The sequence below is a fragment of the Berghia stephanieae genome, chromosome 1 (genome assembly GCF_034508935.2).
Source record: "Berghia stephanieae isolate SIO BIC M18660-M18661 chromosome 1, UCSD_Bste_1.3, whole genome shotgun sequence".
NCBI classification, from domain to species: Eukaryota; Metazoa; Mollusca; class Gastropoda; order Nudibranchia; family Aeolidiidae; genus Berghia; species Berghia stephanieae.
Window position 1 is genome coordinate 75,150,030 of NC_088360.1, and position 17,500 is coordinate 75,167,529.

Here is a 17,500-nt window from a genome sequence, read left to right on the forward strand (position 1 = left end):
GAATTGAAAATGGACAACCTGAAAAGAAATGTAAAGCTAAAATAATTAATATTAAGTCTTACATGTTTATTCCAAATCTTGTACATTGACAAAAATGTTTGAAGTAAGCAATGATTTGGAATAATCAGACTGGTGTTTGGATTATCCGGGCACATTATTTAAATAACATTACTTTATTTCGAAAATACTTCAAGATTTAAAATTCAACTGATAGCAAAGTTTTGAAAAGTTTGAATAAAATAAGATTGTATATAATATATAATATATAATATTTTTGACAGTTTCATCATATACTAATTCATTCAATAATGGTTTATTTATTCCCACATTTAGCCACATAGCAGCAATCTTTATTTCATACTGTACAAATCATAATTCATTAGATTCTTTTTTAGTCTAGCCCCCTTACTATTTCCCTCATTGCCTATGACCAAAAATTCATTGAAACTCGAGTTAAGTAGGGGAATGTGTGCTAAGAGGCTTATCAAATTGCAAAATGCAATTATTGTCATGCATCTGACCATGCAATCACTTTGACTTTTTACAAGACAAGAACACTGTAACATAAGTCCACTGATGCAAACTATACATTTCATAATGATTTATGGCATTATATATTTAAGTCTGCGCTACCAATTAGATTGTGACCTTTTTGTTGGTAGCAGCAGCATCTGATAATTACACTACAATATCTACCCAGTCAATCTACAATCTATTTTATAATCACTTTTTTTCCTACATTACCCCACTCGACCAAAGGTGTGAATAAGTACCTAGCTACAGGCAGTGATGGATATTGTAAGCGTGTTAGTACAAAACGGATGACTAACAGGCAACTGGCACTGTATGAAATGGAGATATATTCCATATGGCCTGTTGGAAGAATAAATGAAACACTGTGAGTATGGTTAACCCGTAGAAATGCCCTATATAAATATGTATATGTATTTATTCGTTTATTTACTTATTTATAGATTAATACTATAATTCAGATTGTATCATACTTGTCAAGTTGGTGTTCAAGAACCCACGCTTTCACATCAACCTCTGTCATATTTTGGTTTTTAGAAGGACCTTTGCCAACCAAAGGGGCGGCCACTTTTACTATGGGTCCATCTACTTTATCGTCCTGGTGAGACAAGAAATAAGCAGTTCAATTATTCAATAATTATTTTCTCCTAAAGCTCATGCATATAAATAATGACACAATAATAATACAGTCCACTCCGGATAATCGCAACACCTTGGGATCAGCGAAAATGTTGCAATTAACCGAAGTTGAGTTTCCTGTCCACTATTGCAACATCTTACACAATTATGGTAAACTCAAACCAGTTGTTGTAAACATTTTTCTGTTTACACTACAGACTGAGCAATTTGATTGGAATAAAAAATATATGGCAGCCCTGAATGGATTTTGACAAGCAAAAGTAGCTTTGAGGCAAGCCGACATCTTAAGATTGGATTCACTTTCACTCTTTTGTTCTCAACATTTGTAAGAGTCCAAGATATTAGACATGATGAGAGACAATAAGCTATCACCAAACTCGTTGGTTATAATGCATAGTTGTAGTCAATCCCAAAACAAAGGATATCATCGCCCAGTCTGTCCTTACAAGAGCCATTATTTACCTGATGTCTAGACTATGCTCAGTCCCTTCACCTCATATCTAATAGTCACAGATGACCGCACAAACCCGTATTGCAAAGCCCTGCCCTCTTTTGTTTCTAATAGTATAGAGGAGCGACACACTACTGTAGCATTAAGCCCCATCCACATTCGATTTTTCAACCTGTCATGATTTCACCCATGATGAAATTTAATCATGAGATTTTGTTTGATTGATTCCTTGAATTTGCCTCTTTTCAAGGTCGAAAATTTGTTGCGATTAATCGAGGTTTGCTGCAATTAACCAGTAATTTTTATATAGAATTAATTCCATTTCTTGGGAAATGTTGCGATTAACTGAGTTGTGATTATCTGGACTTGACTGTAAAAATAATGATAATAATAATAATAATAATAATAATAATAATAATAATAATAATAATAATAATAATAATAATAATAATAATAATAATAATAATAAATAATAATAATAACAATAATAATAACAATAATAATAATATAAATATGCCATTGATAGATATTTAAAGTTCATAAGTTATTGACCTAATAGTGGTTAAGAGATCAGAAAAAAATGGATAAAAATGAAAAAAAAATAATTGATATGTAGTATTATTCAAAACAAAACAAATATGAATGACAATGCCATTATTAAGTTCAGACCCTTTCCGATTAGTTGAAAAAGGGCTCCAAACAGGGCTCCAAACAATATCCCTTTTAGCAAATGAGGTAACTGGTACATCAAAAGCTGGTAATTGGAATGGCAGAAAAAAAAAATAATCAGAAAGCCACTTAAATGGAACCATCTGTCTGTGACAGAAATTTTTATATTTATCTCTACCACTTAATCAAAATACATGTCGGTTAAGCAGAGGCAACATTTGAAGCAGTATATTGAAATTTCTATTAATTGCAAAATTTCTACACATCACTGCTGCTCCACTAAGTAGCATCAACTTTATTGTCTCCTGATTATCAAGTTTGGATCCTGTCTGAGTCACTGTAAATCCCTAGCTCACATTCTTTTTTTATTTATTTATTTTTTTGTAATACTGTCCTCTCCCTTTTTAGAATTCTGAATAAAATATAGAATGAATCTATTTGAATGTACCAATCCCCCCCCCCCCCTAAAAGGTACAAAACATGGATAAAAAGTATTTATTTACTCACATAAATTTGACTGTCATTATTTTCCAATATCAATTAAGAGTCATAGGATTGTTGTTTAAACTAATCCACCCCGCCCCTTCCAACCCTCCAATTTCGTCTGGATAGCAATGATTAGGTAAAATTGTGCAATCCACCACGAAGGCACAGCACTTCGAGATAGACCAGAGGTAGTGGGTAATTCAGAGTAACATAAATTGTTATTGTTGTTTTAAGCAACACAAGAAGGGATTAAATAAAACTCATAGGCCTCTGAGTTGAATTTTTTTTTCATTTCATACTTTTTACAAAATAATTGAATATGTTTTGCCTCTATTTGATTAAAATTTCGTATCATCACCACTCTTTTTATATTATCCATTGTTGTCATCATGATATACATCACTACTTCCCAAGTTAATGCATAAAAAGAAAAAAAAAATATATAAGTAAAATCTCTTACGCCTGCTGTGGCTGAGATGCCACGCCCATTAAGTTCCTTTTCTAATTCCGACAACTTTGATTCAAAACTGAATCTACCTGTTAAAAAAAAAAAAGCAAATCCATTTAATGATTGAGTGAATCACATAAATTAAAAAAAACATTCTTTTAATTCTTATTGTCACCAAATCAACAAATTTTACCTGCAGATGATATTCAATGAAATAAAATCATTTCTCAAAAAAAGGATGCACACATTTGACTGTATCCCTCACTGCTAAGAATCCCAGCCAGGAACAGGAATAGAACCCGAACAATCTCATTCATATCAAGGACAGAGAGTAATATGGAAAGCCAAAACAAATTTTGCTGCCTTAGGAAGCCATATGATGACAGAAACAAATTTGTCGGCGAAAAAATATATTTAAAAAAAAGGTGAGATAATAGATTTTATATATATATATATAGCGTTCGCTCTCATCAGGAAGTGAAAGTGAAAGTAGATTGCTTTGTTTTTCATGCAGACATAGAAACAAACACCTTTTATGTAATTACAAACCACCATAAACACGAAGCTAGGAAAACACAACAATCTACTTTCACTTCCATTTCCTGATGAGAGTGGAAGCTCGAAACAATATTGTAGAAGTTGATCATTATTATACTTGAAATGTTTTATATATATATATATATATATATATATATATATATATATATATATATATATATATATATATATATATATATATATATATACACATATACACATATACATACAGTCCACTCCGGATAATCGCAACTCGGTTAATTGCAACTTTCGGTTAATCGCAACATTTCCCAAGAAACGTAATTAATTCTATATAAAAGTCACTGGTTAATTGCCACAAACTTCGGTTAATCGCAACAAATTTTCGACCTCAAAAGGAGGCAAATTCATGGAATCAATCAAACAAAATCTCATGATCAGATTTCATCATGTGAAATCATGACACGTTGAAGAATCGAGAGTGGGCGGGATTTGATACTTCATTAGTGTGTCACCACACTATTAGAGACAAAAGAGGCAGGGCTTTGCAGTTCGGGTTTGTGCAGTCATCTGTGACCATTAGACATGAGGTGAGTGGGCTGGGCGTGGTTTAGACAACAGGTAGACGATGACAGTTGTGAGGAGAGACTGAGCGATGATATCCTTTATTTAGTGATTAACAACTGTGCATTGTGACCAACGGATTTGGTGAGACCTCATTGTCTCTCATCACGGCTAATCTCTTGGACTCTTACAAATGTTGAGAACAAAATGTGAAAGTGAATCCAATCTTAAGATGTCGGCTTGCCTCAAATCTGATTTTCCTTGTCAAAATCTATACATGGCTGTCATATTATTTTTTTTTATTCCAATCAAATTGCTCAGTCTGTGGTGGACTCAGAACAATGTTTACAACAACTGATTGGATTTACCATATTTGTGTAAAATGTTGCAGTAGTGGGCAGGAAACTCAACTACGGATAATTGCAACTTCGGTTAATCGCAACATTTTCGCTGACCCCAATGTGTTGCGATTATCTGGAGTGGACTGTGTATATATATAAATATGAACACTGACATTAATGATTTGAAAAGCTTTAGGAAAAGAATGTTTCATTGATGGCTTCTTTAACAAAAGACAGCTGTGATGTGCAAAATGTGAACATTTCAAAAGTAACAGTTTATCAAAAATTAAATTAAAAGAAATATAAATCAACTCTAATTCTAGACAATCATTCAAGTTCAGATTCATTTAAAACTAATAAAACAAATAATATTTCGATTGGATCTGGAGAAACATTCAGAATTCAAAGCTTAATCATTAATATTTTTAACTTACCAGAAAAATCAAAAAACAATTTAGTTCCCAAAAGAATTCCCAACCACCCATCTGCTTTGTAGCCCTCTTGCATGAGAAGTGGAATGATTGGCTTTTTCAAAGAAAAGGCATATTCTGCCTCTGGGGAACCAAAAGGAAAATACCGTCATATATTTAGTTAAAGTGTTATACTTTTTATTTACAAAAAAGAGTGAACTTACAAAAGCTTGACAGAAATAAGGGAAAGTGCAACATCAGTAAACAAATGTTATGTTTATTGATTTTACTAGCTGGATGATAATGTTAACTATAAAGTTATTTTACAAGAGACTGTGTTATCTCTACAAAGTGCACCTTCACTTATATGACCCAGCTTACACCATCCCTATTGCCCTTAAAATTATTTTAATACAGGCATGTCATATCGTCGCAGAACTCAATCATAAAATGGTAGGTTTGCAAATGGTTCTGTAGCAAAATGGTGATACCCGACACCAAGTTTGACTTACTTTTGAAAGGTTTCAAACAAAACATTATATATCTGCCTTGTCATGTCCGTTACAGTCCTGACTCAAATAACGGAAGGGTGAAAATGAAGAGGTTTCGGATGGGAACAATACAGACAATGGACGTTTTGGGTACAAATCCTTCATCAGCACAACAATAAACAAATTAACGCGGAAAACAAATTAAATAAAATGCAATATAACTTGTATCGTCTGTACTCAATGGTGGTTGGAGTATGAATAAAATGTTAGCGTGGCGTGGGTAGTGGGTAGGGAGTCCCAAGGGTGTGATTGGGATGATAAGAGAGGTCAGCAGGTGAAGGGACAGGAAGTTACTAGAAAATAATGGAAGATAAAAGACATAATAGAATTGTAATATTGGAAGAAGTAGTAGTAATAAAATAAATAGTAGTAGTAGTAGTAGTAGTAGTAGTAGTAGTAGTAGTAGTAGTAGTAGTAGTAGTAGTAGTAGTAGTAGTAGTAGTAGTAGTAGTAGTAGTAGTAGTAGTAGTAGTAGTAGTAGTAGTAGTAGTAGTAGTAGTCCGGAAAGCCAGCCTCATGTCAAGAGAAGCAACGATGAGACCTCGCAATGCCAGGAAGCAGGAGATGCAGCATCCCATTTTAGTCCTCACGCATCACCTCCATGCAAATCAGGTTAGGGATATCCTATTGCACAATTATGGGATCCTCCAGGTGTGTGAAGACACCCGCATAGTTTTCTTAGAACCCCTGTCGGTAGCATACCAACGGGATCGTAATCTGAGGGACCTCCTCGTCAGAAGCCTCCTGGAGCCCATACCCTTACTAAAGCCAGACCATGCATGCGACCCCGATGCAAGACCTGAGGACACTTATGGAAGTGCGACAGAGTCAGCTTCCCAGACAAGATTTGGGACATCAGGCAGCCGTTTACATGCACTGACTGTAATCTAGTCAATGCAATTACATTCGCCCTGTGTGGGATTGCTTATGTTGGCAAGACCGGAAAGAGGATGGGTGACAGATTCGTGCAGCACTTGCGCAACATATTGAACTGTGCAGACTCAGCAGCGACCAGACACTTCAATCTGCCTGCCCACTGTGATGTACAGTGTGTGCATGTGTGTGTGCTCAGTTTTTGCCATTTAGGCACTTTCTCCCACCGACGTTCGAAAAGTCACCTGATCAAGTCACTAGGAATGCTGACTCCATGCAGACTCAACACCAGGGTTGACAACCACTAACATCCACATCGTATCCCTCTGCCTAACAAACTCTAGGTTAATACCATCTTTAATCCTTAAAGATGTCAACGTCACTCATACTAAAAACTACTACTACTACTCTTACTGCTGCTGCTTCTGCCACAACTACTACTATTGCTACTACTACTACTACTACTACTACTACTACTACTATTACTACTACTACTACTACTACTACTACTACTACTACTACTACTACTACTACTATTACTACTAATACTAGCACAACAACGACTACAACAACTACTGCTACTACTACTACTACTACTACTACTACTACTACTACTACTACTACTACTACTACTACTACTACTACTACTACTACTACTACTACATCATCATCATCATCATCATCATCACCATCATCATCATCATCATCATCAGCAGCAGCAGCAGTAGCATGAGCCTCAACAGCATCATTATTAATATCCTTCTCCTCATCATCATCATCATTATCTACTACTATTACTACGACTACTACTGTTCATACTACTATAAATACAACTTTACCTTTCCTTCCTTCCTTCCATCCCTCCCTCCTTCCTACATCCATCCATCTATCCATCCATCCATCCATCCAGCCAGTCATCCATCCATTCATTCATCCATCCATCCATCCATTCATCCATCCATCCATCCATCTATTTATCCATTCATCCATCCATCCATCCAGCTAGCCATCCATCCATCCATCCATCTATCCATCCATCCATCCATCCATCCATCCATCCATCCATCCATCCATCCATCCATCCAGCCAGTCATCCATCCATTCATCCATCCATCCATTCATCCATCCATCCATCCATCTATCCATCCATCCATCCATCCATCCATCCATTTATCCATTCATCCATCCATCCATCCAGCTAGCCATCCATCCATCCAGCCATCCATCCAGCTAGCTAGCCAGCCATCTATCCAGCTAGCCATCCATCCACCCATCCCACCATCCAGTCAGCCATCCATCCATCCATCCATCCATCCATCCAGCCATCCATTCCTTCTAGAGAGGAATGAAAAGCCCATCTGCAGAAGCTGTAACTGTGACCTCACTGCTCGACATATCTTGATAGAAAGTACACAGGGCAGATAAGGTCACAACATTATGAAAAGAGGGACTTGAAGTCTCTGTTCCAGTCAGTCGATCCACTAACAATTTTAAAGTATCTGCAGGAATGTGAACTCCTGCAGAAATTGTAAAAAAACATTTTAAAATAAAAAGCATGCAACTATTATGGTTTTATAAAATTTTATTACAACAGTATTAACACAATGGGGCAGCTATGGCCTCTCAAGGCCTATAAAAATTTAAAAGCTAGAAACGGGCGCTTAAATGACCTAAATAGTGTTGAAAGCACCGTTAAACACCTAAAAACATACAAACAAAAGATTCTCTCTCTCTCTCTCTCTCTCTCTCTCTCTCTCTCTCTCTCTCTCTCTCTCTCTCTCTCTCTCTCTCTCTCTCTCTCTTTCATTCTCTCGCTCTCAAACCCCCCTCTCCCTTTTTTTCTATCTATCTATCTATCTATCACCCCTGAGACTCCCTCCCCACTACCCACACCACGCTAACGTTTCATTCATATTCCAACCACCATTGAGTACAGATGATATAAATTATATTGCATTTTATTTAATTTGTTTTCCACATTAATTTGTTTATTGTTGTGCTGACAAAGGGTTTGTACCTGAAACGTCCATTGTCTGTATTGTTCCCATCCGAAGCCTCTCCATTTTCATGATCTCACTGCTTCAGGCAGCCCCCACCATTCTCTACAGTCCCGACTCAAACATAATGAATAATATCAAAGACAACAATTTGACACAAAACTATAATTAAGAATTATAAGTGACCATATAAATAAGACCAAAGAAAGAATCAAGTGTTGCTCATTGAAGAAGATCTAAAGAATCTGTGCTAGAATAACATCTTAAGTGTTGCTTAGTAAATAAATACAGTAAAACAAACTCAAAATGCATTTGAAGTGAAGGGCAGCAACAGAGCATTTTTGGAACTCCTTCAGTATTGAATTGGATAAATTCATCCGAAAACATAGTTGATCATCTCCCAGCCTGACTATACAATAATGTTGAAATCACAAGATAATAACTGTATATCATATGTCTTCCAAAATTCATTCCAAGTTTGCATTGAAACCCAAGATTGTTACTTTGATTGTCCAATTGTGATCGAAATCAATATGGTGCCCATCTTTAAAAAATACCTAACCAAATTAATTAATAATAATAAATAGTCGCTCATAGCCATTAGGTAAAAGTGGCTGGAGTTTATCTCTGTAGGACTAAACAGACAGAAACAATTGCTTCCTACCCTTCTGATAAAACTTAAACAGTAGCTAACTACTTTTGGCAAGAGCTAAGAGATCCAGGTACTCAATCACATTTGGGTAGTGTGGGAGATATAAAAAAACAACCAAAGTTGATAAAATGAAACAAATATTGAATTTTTCACCTACCAGATCTACAATTGATGCTTTCCTTATACTTTTCTGACATACAGACCAATACAGCAGAAGAACCCTCTACTGCCTCAGCCATAGCTTGAAGTGTCGATCCACTGATATTGTCAACATCCATCCATATAGAGAAACCAAGCTGTTTCAGTGACTCTTTTACCTAAGAACATAATTGTCAATACCAGAGAGAATGTTATTTTCTTTATCAAAGATGCAATAAAACAGTAATAGTAAAGGCCCGTTAAGAATTAAGGAGGACAGGAGAAGCAATATATGATGTGGACTAGTAATCCAGTCTGGTATGGAGTCCATGGGGACTCAACACCCAACTGTTTTATACTAATCTACTACACATACAGCTTCTCTTGTCCTCCTAGTTTCTTTATTTTCTAAGGTTTTGTGATATTTCCTTCATCGCTGGAGTCAACATTGTTTTCTATCAGAGACTGACATTTTAACTTTCAAATTCATAATATTATTCAAATAACACAGTAAATTTCAAATGGATCACTATTCATTCATCACACTTCTGCCTGTGATTTCACGCCCATATTGGATTGATTTCACATACTCTGATGCATTTGAAATGTTATTTCTTTATGTTGGTATCGCAGAGATCATTATTTCCTGGGAAAGACATTTCACACTATGATCATATGCACTACACACAGCGTTAACCCCTTTTCCCTCTCACCTATATCTTTATGTACCAAAATTTATCCATTATTTCAAAATACTCATCATTCCGCACAAGCAACCAAATGCTTCTATTTGTTTACATTTCGACATTGTATTTGCGAGCTAGACGGGTCAAATCCTTTTTTGCCGTCTCTCTGATTTCAAAGTGATGCATTGACATTTATACTGTTTTTGCTATGGGAGTTTAAGCCCAAAAGTTCCATGTTTGGTGTTTTGTTCTTTTTTTTTTTTTAAGGTGTTCTATTCATCTTTTTTACATTACAAGGCAAGAAATTAATAGATTTGTGTCTTGGTGTGATGCCCACCACCCAGAGCTTAACATAAGCAAGACAAAGGAGCTAGTGATTGACTTTAGGAGAGTGAAGGAACCGATAGAACCGTTAAAATTAAAGGACCACTTTGTCCAGCGAGTTCCTCACCACAAATACCTTGGTGTAACGATTGATGACAGGCTCAAGTGGGATGAACACTTGAAAATAACTAGGCATAAGATGTGCAGACGTACTTATTTTTTATCAAAACTTTCTCAGTTTAGAATAGATAAAACCCTCTGCACATTATTTTATAAAGCAGTAACCGAAAGTGTCTTGTCATTTTGTATAACAGCTTGGGGAGGCAATTGCTTAGCAGTGGAAAGGAACAAAATAAATTCAAATATTTAAAAATCCATTAAACGCTATATAAATGATGTTGACGATGTAGATCTTTTATACGAGAAATTTTGTATTAGTAAAATAACTAAAATATTAAATGACCAGAATCACCCACTAAGACCATCAGTTATTATGTCAGGAAGGAGTGGTCACCCTTTCTCTATTTCATCGAAAACAGAGAGACACCGAAAATCTTTTCTGCCGTCCAGTATTAGGCTTTATAACAACAAGCAATAATCATTTTATATAATTATTTCGCATTTTTACTTTTAAAAAATGTAAATATTAATTTATTAATTTATTTGTTTTGCAATCTTTTCAATTTTCAATTTATAGTGACAGTTTTAACTATTTTACAGTGTTGAAATTATTCATATTATAAAGCTCGGCTCTGGTTATGGAGCTGCTCCTTTTTTTATATATACATCCTATTTCCATTGTATTTTATCTTATTGTGTAAATTATAACACGTCTGTACAAAAAATGTCCTTTTTGGGATGCAATAAAGTATCATTATTATTATTATTATTATTATTATTATTATTATTATTTATTATTATTATTATTATTATTATTATTATTATTATTATTATTATTACTTGTTTTGATACAATCTTACAATGAACAATAAACTGTGAAACTGGAGGCTTTTTCTATATTTCTATTTTTTAAAAAATCATAGCACTATTTTTACCTGCTCTAACTAGTGTCAAGTCAATGTTTTATTTTTAATTCTATTATCTTCAATAAAAGCTTATCTTCTGCCCGCACATTTGTTACTAATTATGATCGTGTATTGCCGTGATGTGAAAGTTCATAACAAAGATAACTATATAGTTTTGAGAAAATTGATCTTAAGGATGAGACACTTCTTTCACAGAAATAACTATAAAGAAATAGTCTAGATTCCTTTTGTTGTAAACTTTCACACATTGATATTGATAACATTTCAAGACCCAATATGAAAGAGATTAAATTATTTCCTTACTTTCAGAAGTTGTTTTTGGTCTCCCCAATTGTAACTTATCATGACGTGGCCAGCACTTTCAGGAACAGCTTTTTCTGTCTCTGCTTTCTTTTTCTTCTTTGGTGCTTCTAGTTCAAGTCAAAAGTAAAAATCTTTATATTATGTACATTATCAAACAAAACAACAAAACGTGTTTTTATACTGTTTAAAAAGGTTCATGTGTTAAGATTGGATTTCTTCATCAGAAATAAATTCAATAAGCTTATCCAAGTAAATGAAAGAACAAGATAAAAAAAGAACAAGACTGACAGGAGGATCATGATGGATCTTAAGAGTAAATGAATCTTTAAATTTTATATGCTTGACTTGTGAGTTTGACGAATGTCTTCATATTATTTTTGTTTAATTCTAAATGGGGTAACAATTAGTGCATGATGAATTATAATGCCAGCTAAAGAATTACAAAACAAAATAAATAGATATGAACAATGCCTTATTTCTTCCTCCAGTAGGTCTCAGGAGATCGAGCATCACCTTCATACAGAACAATTTGTTGGTAAGACGTCTTATCTTTGTTTTGTACCAATACTCTTACAAGACCCATCACCACCCATAGTCACGTACTTATTCATACCCGTGTTGAATGGAGTGATATTTGAAAAGTGCTGGTTATGATAATAATAATAATAATAATAATAATAATAATAATAATAATAATAAATAGCATTTCTATTGCGCATAATCATGACGATGTCATGCTCTATGCGCTTTACATTGGCAATAATATCATGAAATAAAATCAAAATTTTGTAACAATAATCTAATGACACACATACTATCAATTGACACATACAAATAAAACCGAGATAATGCAATACAATAAAAGGCAATATGCAAGATATTACTCATAAAATAAATGATTCCAGGCTCAGAGTCACCCATGCGGTCACTGTCCATGCTCAACATTGTTTGACTTTATTACAAGATGGGACACTGCACAGCTGGACCATCAATACAATTTAATTCATTTTTCTATCTTACTTAACCAAAGTAAAAATCCAGACCAAAATGGGTATCCATCAATGGAAATAAGAAAAACTGAGCAAAACGTATTGCTGGGTATATAAAATTCAGCATGAGATTGAGATGTTTTTTCTACTTCCGAGTGTATGAAACGAAAGGTTATTGCAGATATTAAAAGTAAAATAATGGATTTATACATTTACATAATGCAATTCCTGTTTTACTGCAGCCCAAGGAGCATGTTAACAAGAGAGATTAGTAACGTTATACATAAAGAGAAGGGGGGGGAGAGAGAGAGAGAGAGAGAGAGAGAGAGAGAGAGAGAGAGAGAGAGAGAGGGAGAGAGAGAGAGAGAGAGAGAGGGATAGAGATAGATAGAGAGAGCAGGATACAATTTAATAAAAAGTTTAGACATTGATTAAAAAGAAAGAGAGAGAGAGAGAGAGAGAGAGAGAGAGAGAGAGAGAGAGAGAGAGAGAGAGAGAGAGAGAGAGATAGATAGAGAGAGCAGGATACAATTTAATAAAAAGTTTAGACATTGATTTAAAAAAACATGCTTACTAGGTGACGAGTGACCAGTATGAACTTGGCATTTTAAAATTATAACTTACTGACATTGTCCGCTGCTTCCATTTCCAAAACCCACAAAACACCCTGACAACTCCGTGCAACTTTCCCTGAATTTTTGCTGACCGATTTAAGGGTTGTCATTAAAAGTTCAGTTCCCTGGAAAATGACAATTTTTGATAACATGGAATCTGCACAGTTTTCAAATCAATGAATAGGAATTCTATAGATCTTGTAAATTAAGAAATTTATAACTTTACTTCTATCAAAATTGCGTATAACAAGAGAAATGTGTCTTCCTGTAACTTGGTATGAAACAAAAAAAAAGTTGTTTTTTTAAATGATTTGGGTTTAATGCCCTTCCTCAGATAACAATAATGACGATAAAAAGCTAATGTTTAAGAATTGCTTTTAAAGATATAGAAAAATATTCTTTTGTCATCATTTGAAAAATTTGTTATAAAATGATGACCTGCATTGAACTTAATGTGAATAAAATGATCTTGGGAGTCATTAAATGAAGTAAATCCTGCAGAAACGGCTTAAATAGTTGAGATATAGAGGTGGATCAGGGTTGGCTATAGAGATACGGAGGTAAACCAGAATTCTATTGATTGCCCCTCATTTGGGATCATAATGTCTAATACATAATACCAGTTTAATACAATTACAAAAAATATCTTAAGCCCATTTTATATTTCAATTTTATTTGCTTGGTCAGATGACATATTGCTTTGATTGGGTTTTGTATAAATGTAAGCAGGCAGCTTAAAAAAAAAATATCTGAATATGGCAACTCACATTAAATAGTAAAAACAATAATAGAAACAGGAGTATTTGCCTCTACTTTCAAAGATGTGAAAAATTAGCTGCAAATACTTTTACTTCACATCTGGTTACTCATTCTCTTTATTTGGGATCACAGTGGTCAATATAATATAATTACAAAAAATATCTAGCAAATTTCTTATTTCAATTTTATTTTCTTGGTCACAGGGACAAAAGTGCTCTAATGGGGTCTTGTACAAGCACAATCCACATTCTCCTGAATAAAAAACATGTACTTTAAGCAGGAATTTTTTTTTTCATTAAAAAAATTCTCTGAACGTGACATCTCGCATTAATCAATAAACATAATAATAGACACAGCAGTACTTGCCTCTAGTAACATGTCCTTCTGCCACGACATCATAAGATATCGTTGCCTGGGCATTCCACTAAGGAATATAGATATTCATCAAACAACATGTCTGATGGCAACAGAAATCATCCATGTTGTCCAAGTGAGCAAATTCCTTACTCAAGGGGAAAAAAAACGAAAGTGCCTGAAGTGAGGCTCGAACCCGGGACCTTTCGGATCACAGTGCAATGCCTTAACCACTGCTTCTTTGCCACCCTTGCCTCTACTTTTGGTATATAAAAAATTAGCAAATTTTGCAGCAAATACTTTACCTTTATCACTGATAACTCATTCTTTATATTGTTCACTATCCTCTAAAACAGTATAACTATTTTGCCACGTTTGTTGATCGTAATTTTTAGCATGGCATAATGCAAGAAGGCTGCCATGTTGGGGTCTTGATTTTTAAAGGACTTTCAACAAAAATACATAAACTCAAAATAATAACAGTAGATAATTAGACCAATGATAATCAGTAATTATGTACTTTAATTAATTACAGTCACAGAAATGTTTTATTATGTATATTGATGATTAACTTCCCAGATAAATTAATATTATGATAACCTTCGTGGAAAAATTGCAAAACTCACCAAAATCACGGTTTTATTGGTCGAGTCAAATGATAGCTCCCAGAGAAGCTTAGCAGCAATATCCTTTTCATCCTCTTTACCATCAACCAAAATATCAGACACGAGACTTAGAATGTCTTTGTCCACCAGAAGTCTTTTTACTTTATCATTTTTACTGAGACCTTTCAACCCTAGAACAAGCTCTTCAAGACTGAGGATATAGAGTGAGAACAGGTGAAGTACATGGGATTTTGTCTTTAATGTATTAACAGTCTGAGTATTATGTCAAACAAGTAGAAAGGCACACAATATGGTCTTTTCTTTGTAACCTGAAGACTAGGTTTTCGTCTTTGTCCTCTCGTGTTAAAATGTTGTGTTATGTGATACAGCGAGGATTCACAGGGAAACGCATCCCCTTGTGAAGAACATGGGAATTAAATATTTCTCGCTTCATTGTAGCACTGCTCTCTTGCAACCTTGGAACATGATGACACATTTATTCTTAGAAAGCAATGTTTCCGTGGGCTTTTATACAAATGTTTGCTGATGTTATGGTTCCATGTTATTTCTCTGTCAATAGTAACACCCAGGTAGTCTGACTTGTTTGTGTCTTTTAGTTTCTGTCTGTGAATCATGTATTTATTTCAAGTAGCTTTGCTGTGTTGGTGATGCTGATGAAAGTCAATCCAATTCTATACCCAGTTTTGTCTTCTATTTGGACCACCTTGTTGGACCATTGCATCACTTGAGGATTTGATCATTCTGTAGAGGAGGCTGTCGTTAACAAAAGACGTAAACTTGAATGCTCTGACATTATTTTATATGGGGGGAAGGGGAGGGTTATTTCGTGGATACAAAAAATAATAACGACTCTAGATGGTTCCTTGAGGTCCTCCCAATAATACCAACCTGGGTGTTGAAATTATTTTTTTCTTTCACATTAAATTTTGATTCCGACTAGAAATAAATGATTCTATTCATGCGTACAAGCTATTAATGATTTCACAGTGTCCAAGGTTGAAAATAAAATTTGGTAGTGGACCGTGTCAAGTGCTTTGCTGAAATCCAATGCAATAGCATTGATTTAACTTTTTCTAGTCCCCATTTTGTGATTCTGATTAGCTGCGACTTGCTTTGTCACTAAAATCGATGTTGCGAGTCAACCAATCTGGGAGAGGAGGAATGAGTGATGTCCATATGCATCAGCAAACTTTGGATACATTTACTAAGTAAAGCAAATGTGTAAAGGAATAAGAAAGGTATGAAATTCTAAGGGTTTAAGTTCACTGAGGAAATATTTTACTACAGCCCCAACCATCCTTTATGCCTAGTTTCTCCTGATTAACAATAATTAGGCTCTTTGACAGAAAACAGTGTATCTTCTGTTGAAAAAGCAAGCAACTTCTCAAGGTTTCAAACCAGACAATTATTTCTGGCAGCAATATCTCTCTGCACTCATGTACAATCATGAACCCACCTGGAAGTTGCGTCACAATGTAATGTTCAAGGAGATGCTCTGTGATCTCCGGCCGTTTCAACAACAAATGCAGGTAGGTGAAACTGCAAGATCCAACTGTTGAAGATTGCTGCCATTTGACAGGTTGCCACCCATTGTCTCCTTTTGCTGGTACAGAAGCCCTGCAGCTTCTCTCCCAGTTTCAAGAAGACAAAATCTCTGACACCATAAGGGACCAAATTTTCCAGTCGACTTCCATCTCGAGTGTGTGTGACCTTTTAAAGTCAGAGCTAGAAACTAAGTACAAGTCTTGCTAAGATTTCATGCAGCTCATTCAAGGTACAATGTCCATTATACGTATGAGAGGATTCACCCCTATACTCTCTCTATTTTGTTTCAAAAAGTAATATCATTCATTATACCTGAACCCATCATAGCGATGGTCTGGTCCCTTCCAAGCTCTTTTAGCCAAACGGATAAGAAGATTAAAAGATGATTCATGTGAAAACAATAAATCTGTCTGGTTTTCATCAATGATCAGTGCCAAAGTCAATAAGACAAGCATTGTAATTTCTGAAAAGAAAAACATTAATTACAATTGAGATTTACAAAATTACAAGCTGAACAAAAATAAAACATGACCAATCTGAAAATAACAAGAATTTTATAGACATCAACTATGGGCAACCTCTTTCTATCTTTGATTATGGTGATTTATGAATTTCAAATTGTCATTCAAAAGTATATTTGTATGTCTGTGTGTTTGTCTTAACTGTCAGCTCAATATTGTTTTACAAAAAAAAAAAGGATTATTCCTAAAATAAATAATAATCAGAGTGTGCATTTATTAAGATGTACTTAAGTTCAATTCAGAATGTTTCTCCCACAAACATTTTGTCAAAATTTTAAAAAGAAAAATAATTGATTAGTTTTAAATTATTGTATAACGTATAGTCCATCCCCAACGCAACCACACAGACATAATTAGGGGCCTGGATATCATTAATTAATTGGTTGGTGAAAACCGAGGAAATTAAACTTTTGAGCCATTGTAAAGTACATTATTAGGACAGCGTGCAAGATGGTGTGGGGGAGAGG

At 34.6% G+C, this 17,500-nt stretch overlaps 1 protein-coding gene across 5 annotated transcripts in view; it reads right to left on the minus strand.

The window, feature by feature from the left end:
* The window catches only part of LOC144957040 (uncharacterized), a 27,619-nt gene that overhangs the window by 1,681 nt on the left and 8,438 nt on the right, over positions 1-17,500 (minus strand). For 4 of the 5 annotated variants that reach the window (XM_078888004.1, XM_078888014.1, XM_078887989.1 and 1 more), the window contains 9 exons: positions 16,825-16,975; positions 14,968-15,157; positions 13,239-13,353; positions 11,626-11,732; positions 9,286-9,445; positions 5,080-5,199; positions 3,237-3,313; positions 1,005-1,129; positions 1-18 (listed from right to left, as the gene is read on the minus strand). The exon at positions 1-18 is cut by the window's left edge and continues 46 nt beyond it. In XM_078888004.1, coding sequence (XP_078744130.1) covers positions 1-18; positions 1,005-1,129; positions 3,237-3,313; positions 5,080-5,199; positions 9,286-9,445; positions 11,626-11,732; positions 13,239-13,353; positions 14,968-15,157; positions 16,825-16,975 — 1,063 coding nt within the window. The remainder of the gene's footprint in view (positions 19-1,004; positions 1,130-3,236; positions 3,314-5,079; positions 5,200-9,285; positions 9,446-11,625; positions 11,733-13,238; positions 13,354-14,967; positions 15,158-16,824; positions 16,976-17,500) is intronic. The other variant, XM_078887997.1, reaches the window with a different exon arrangement.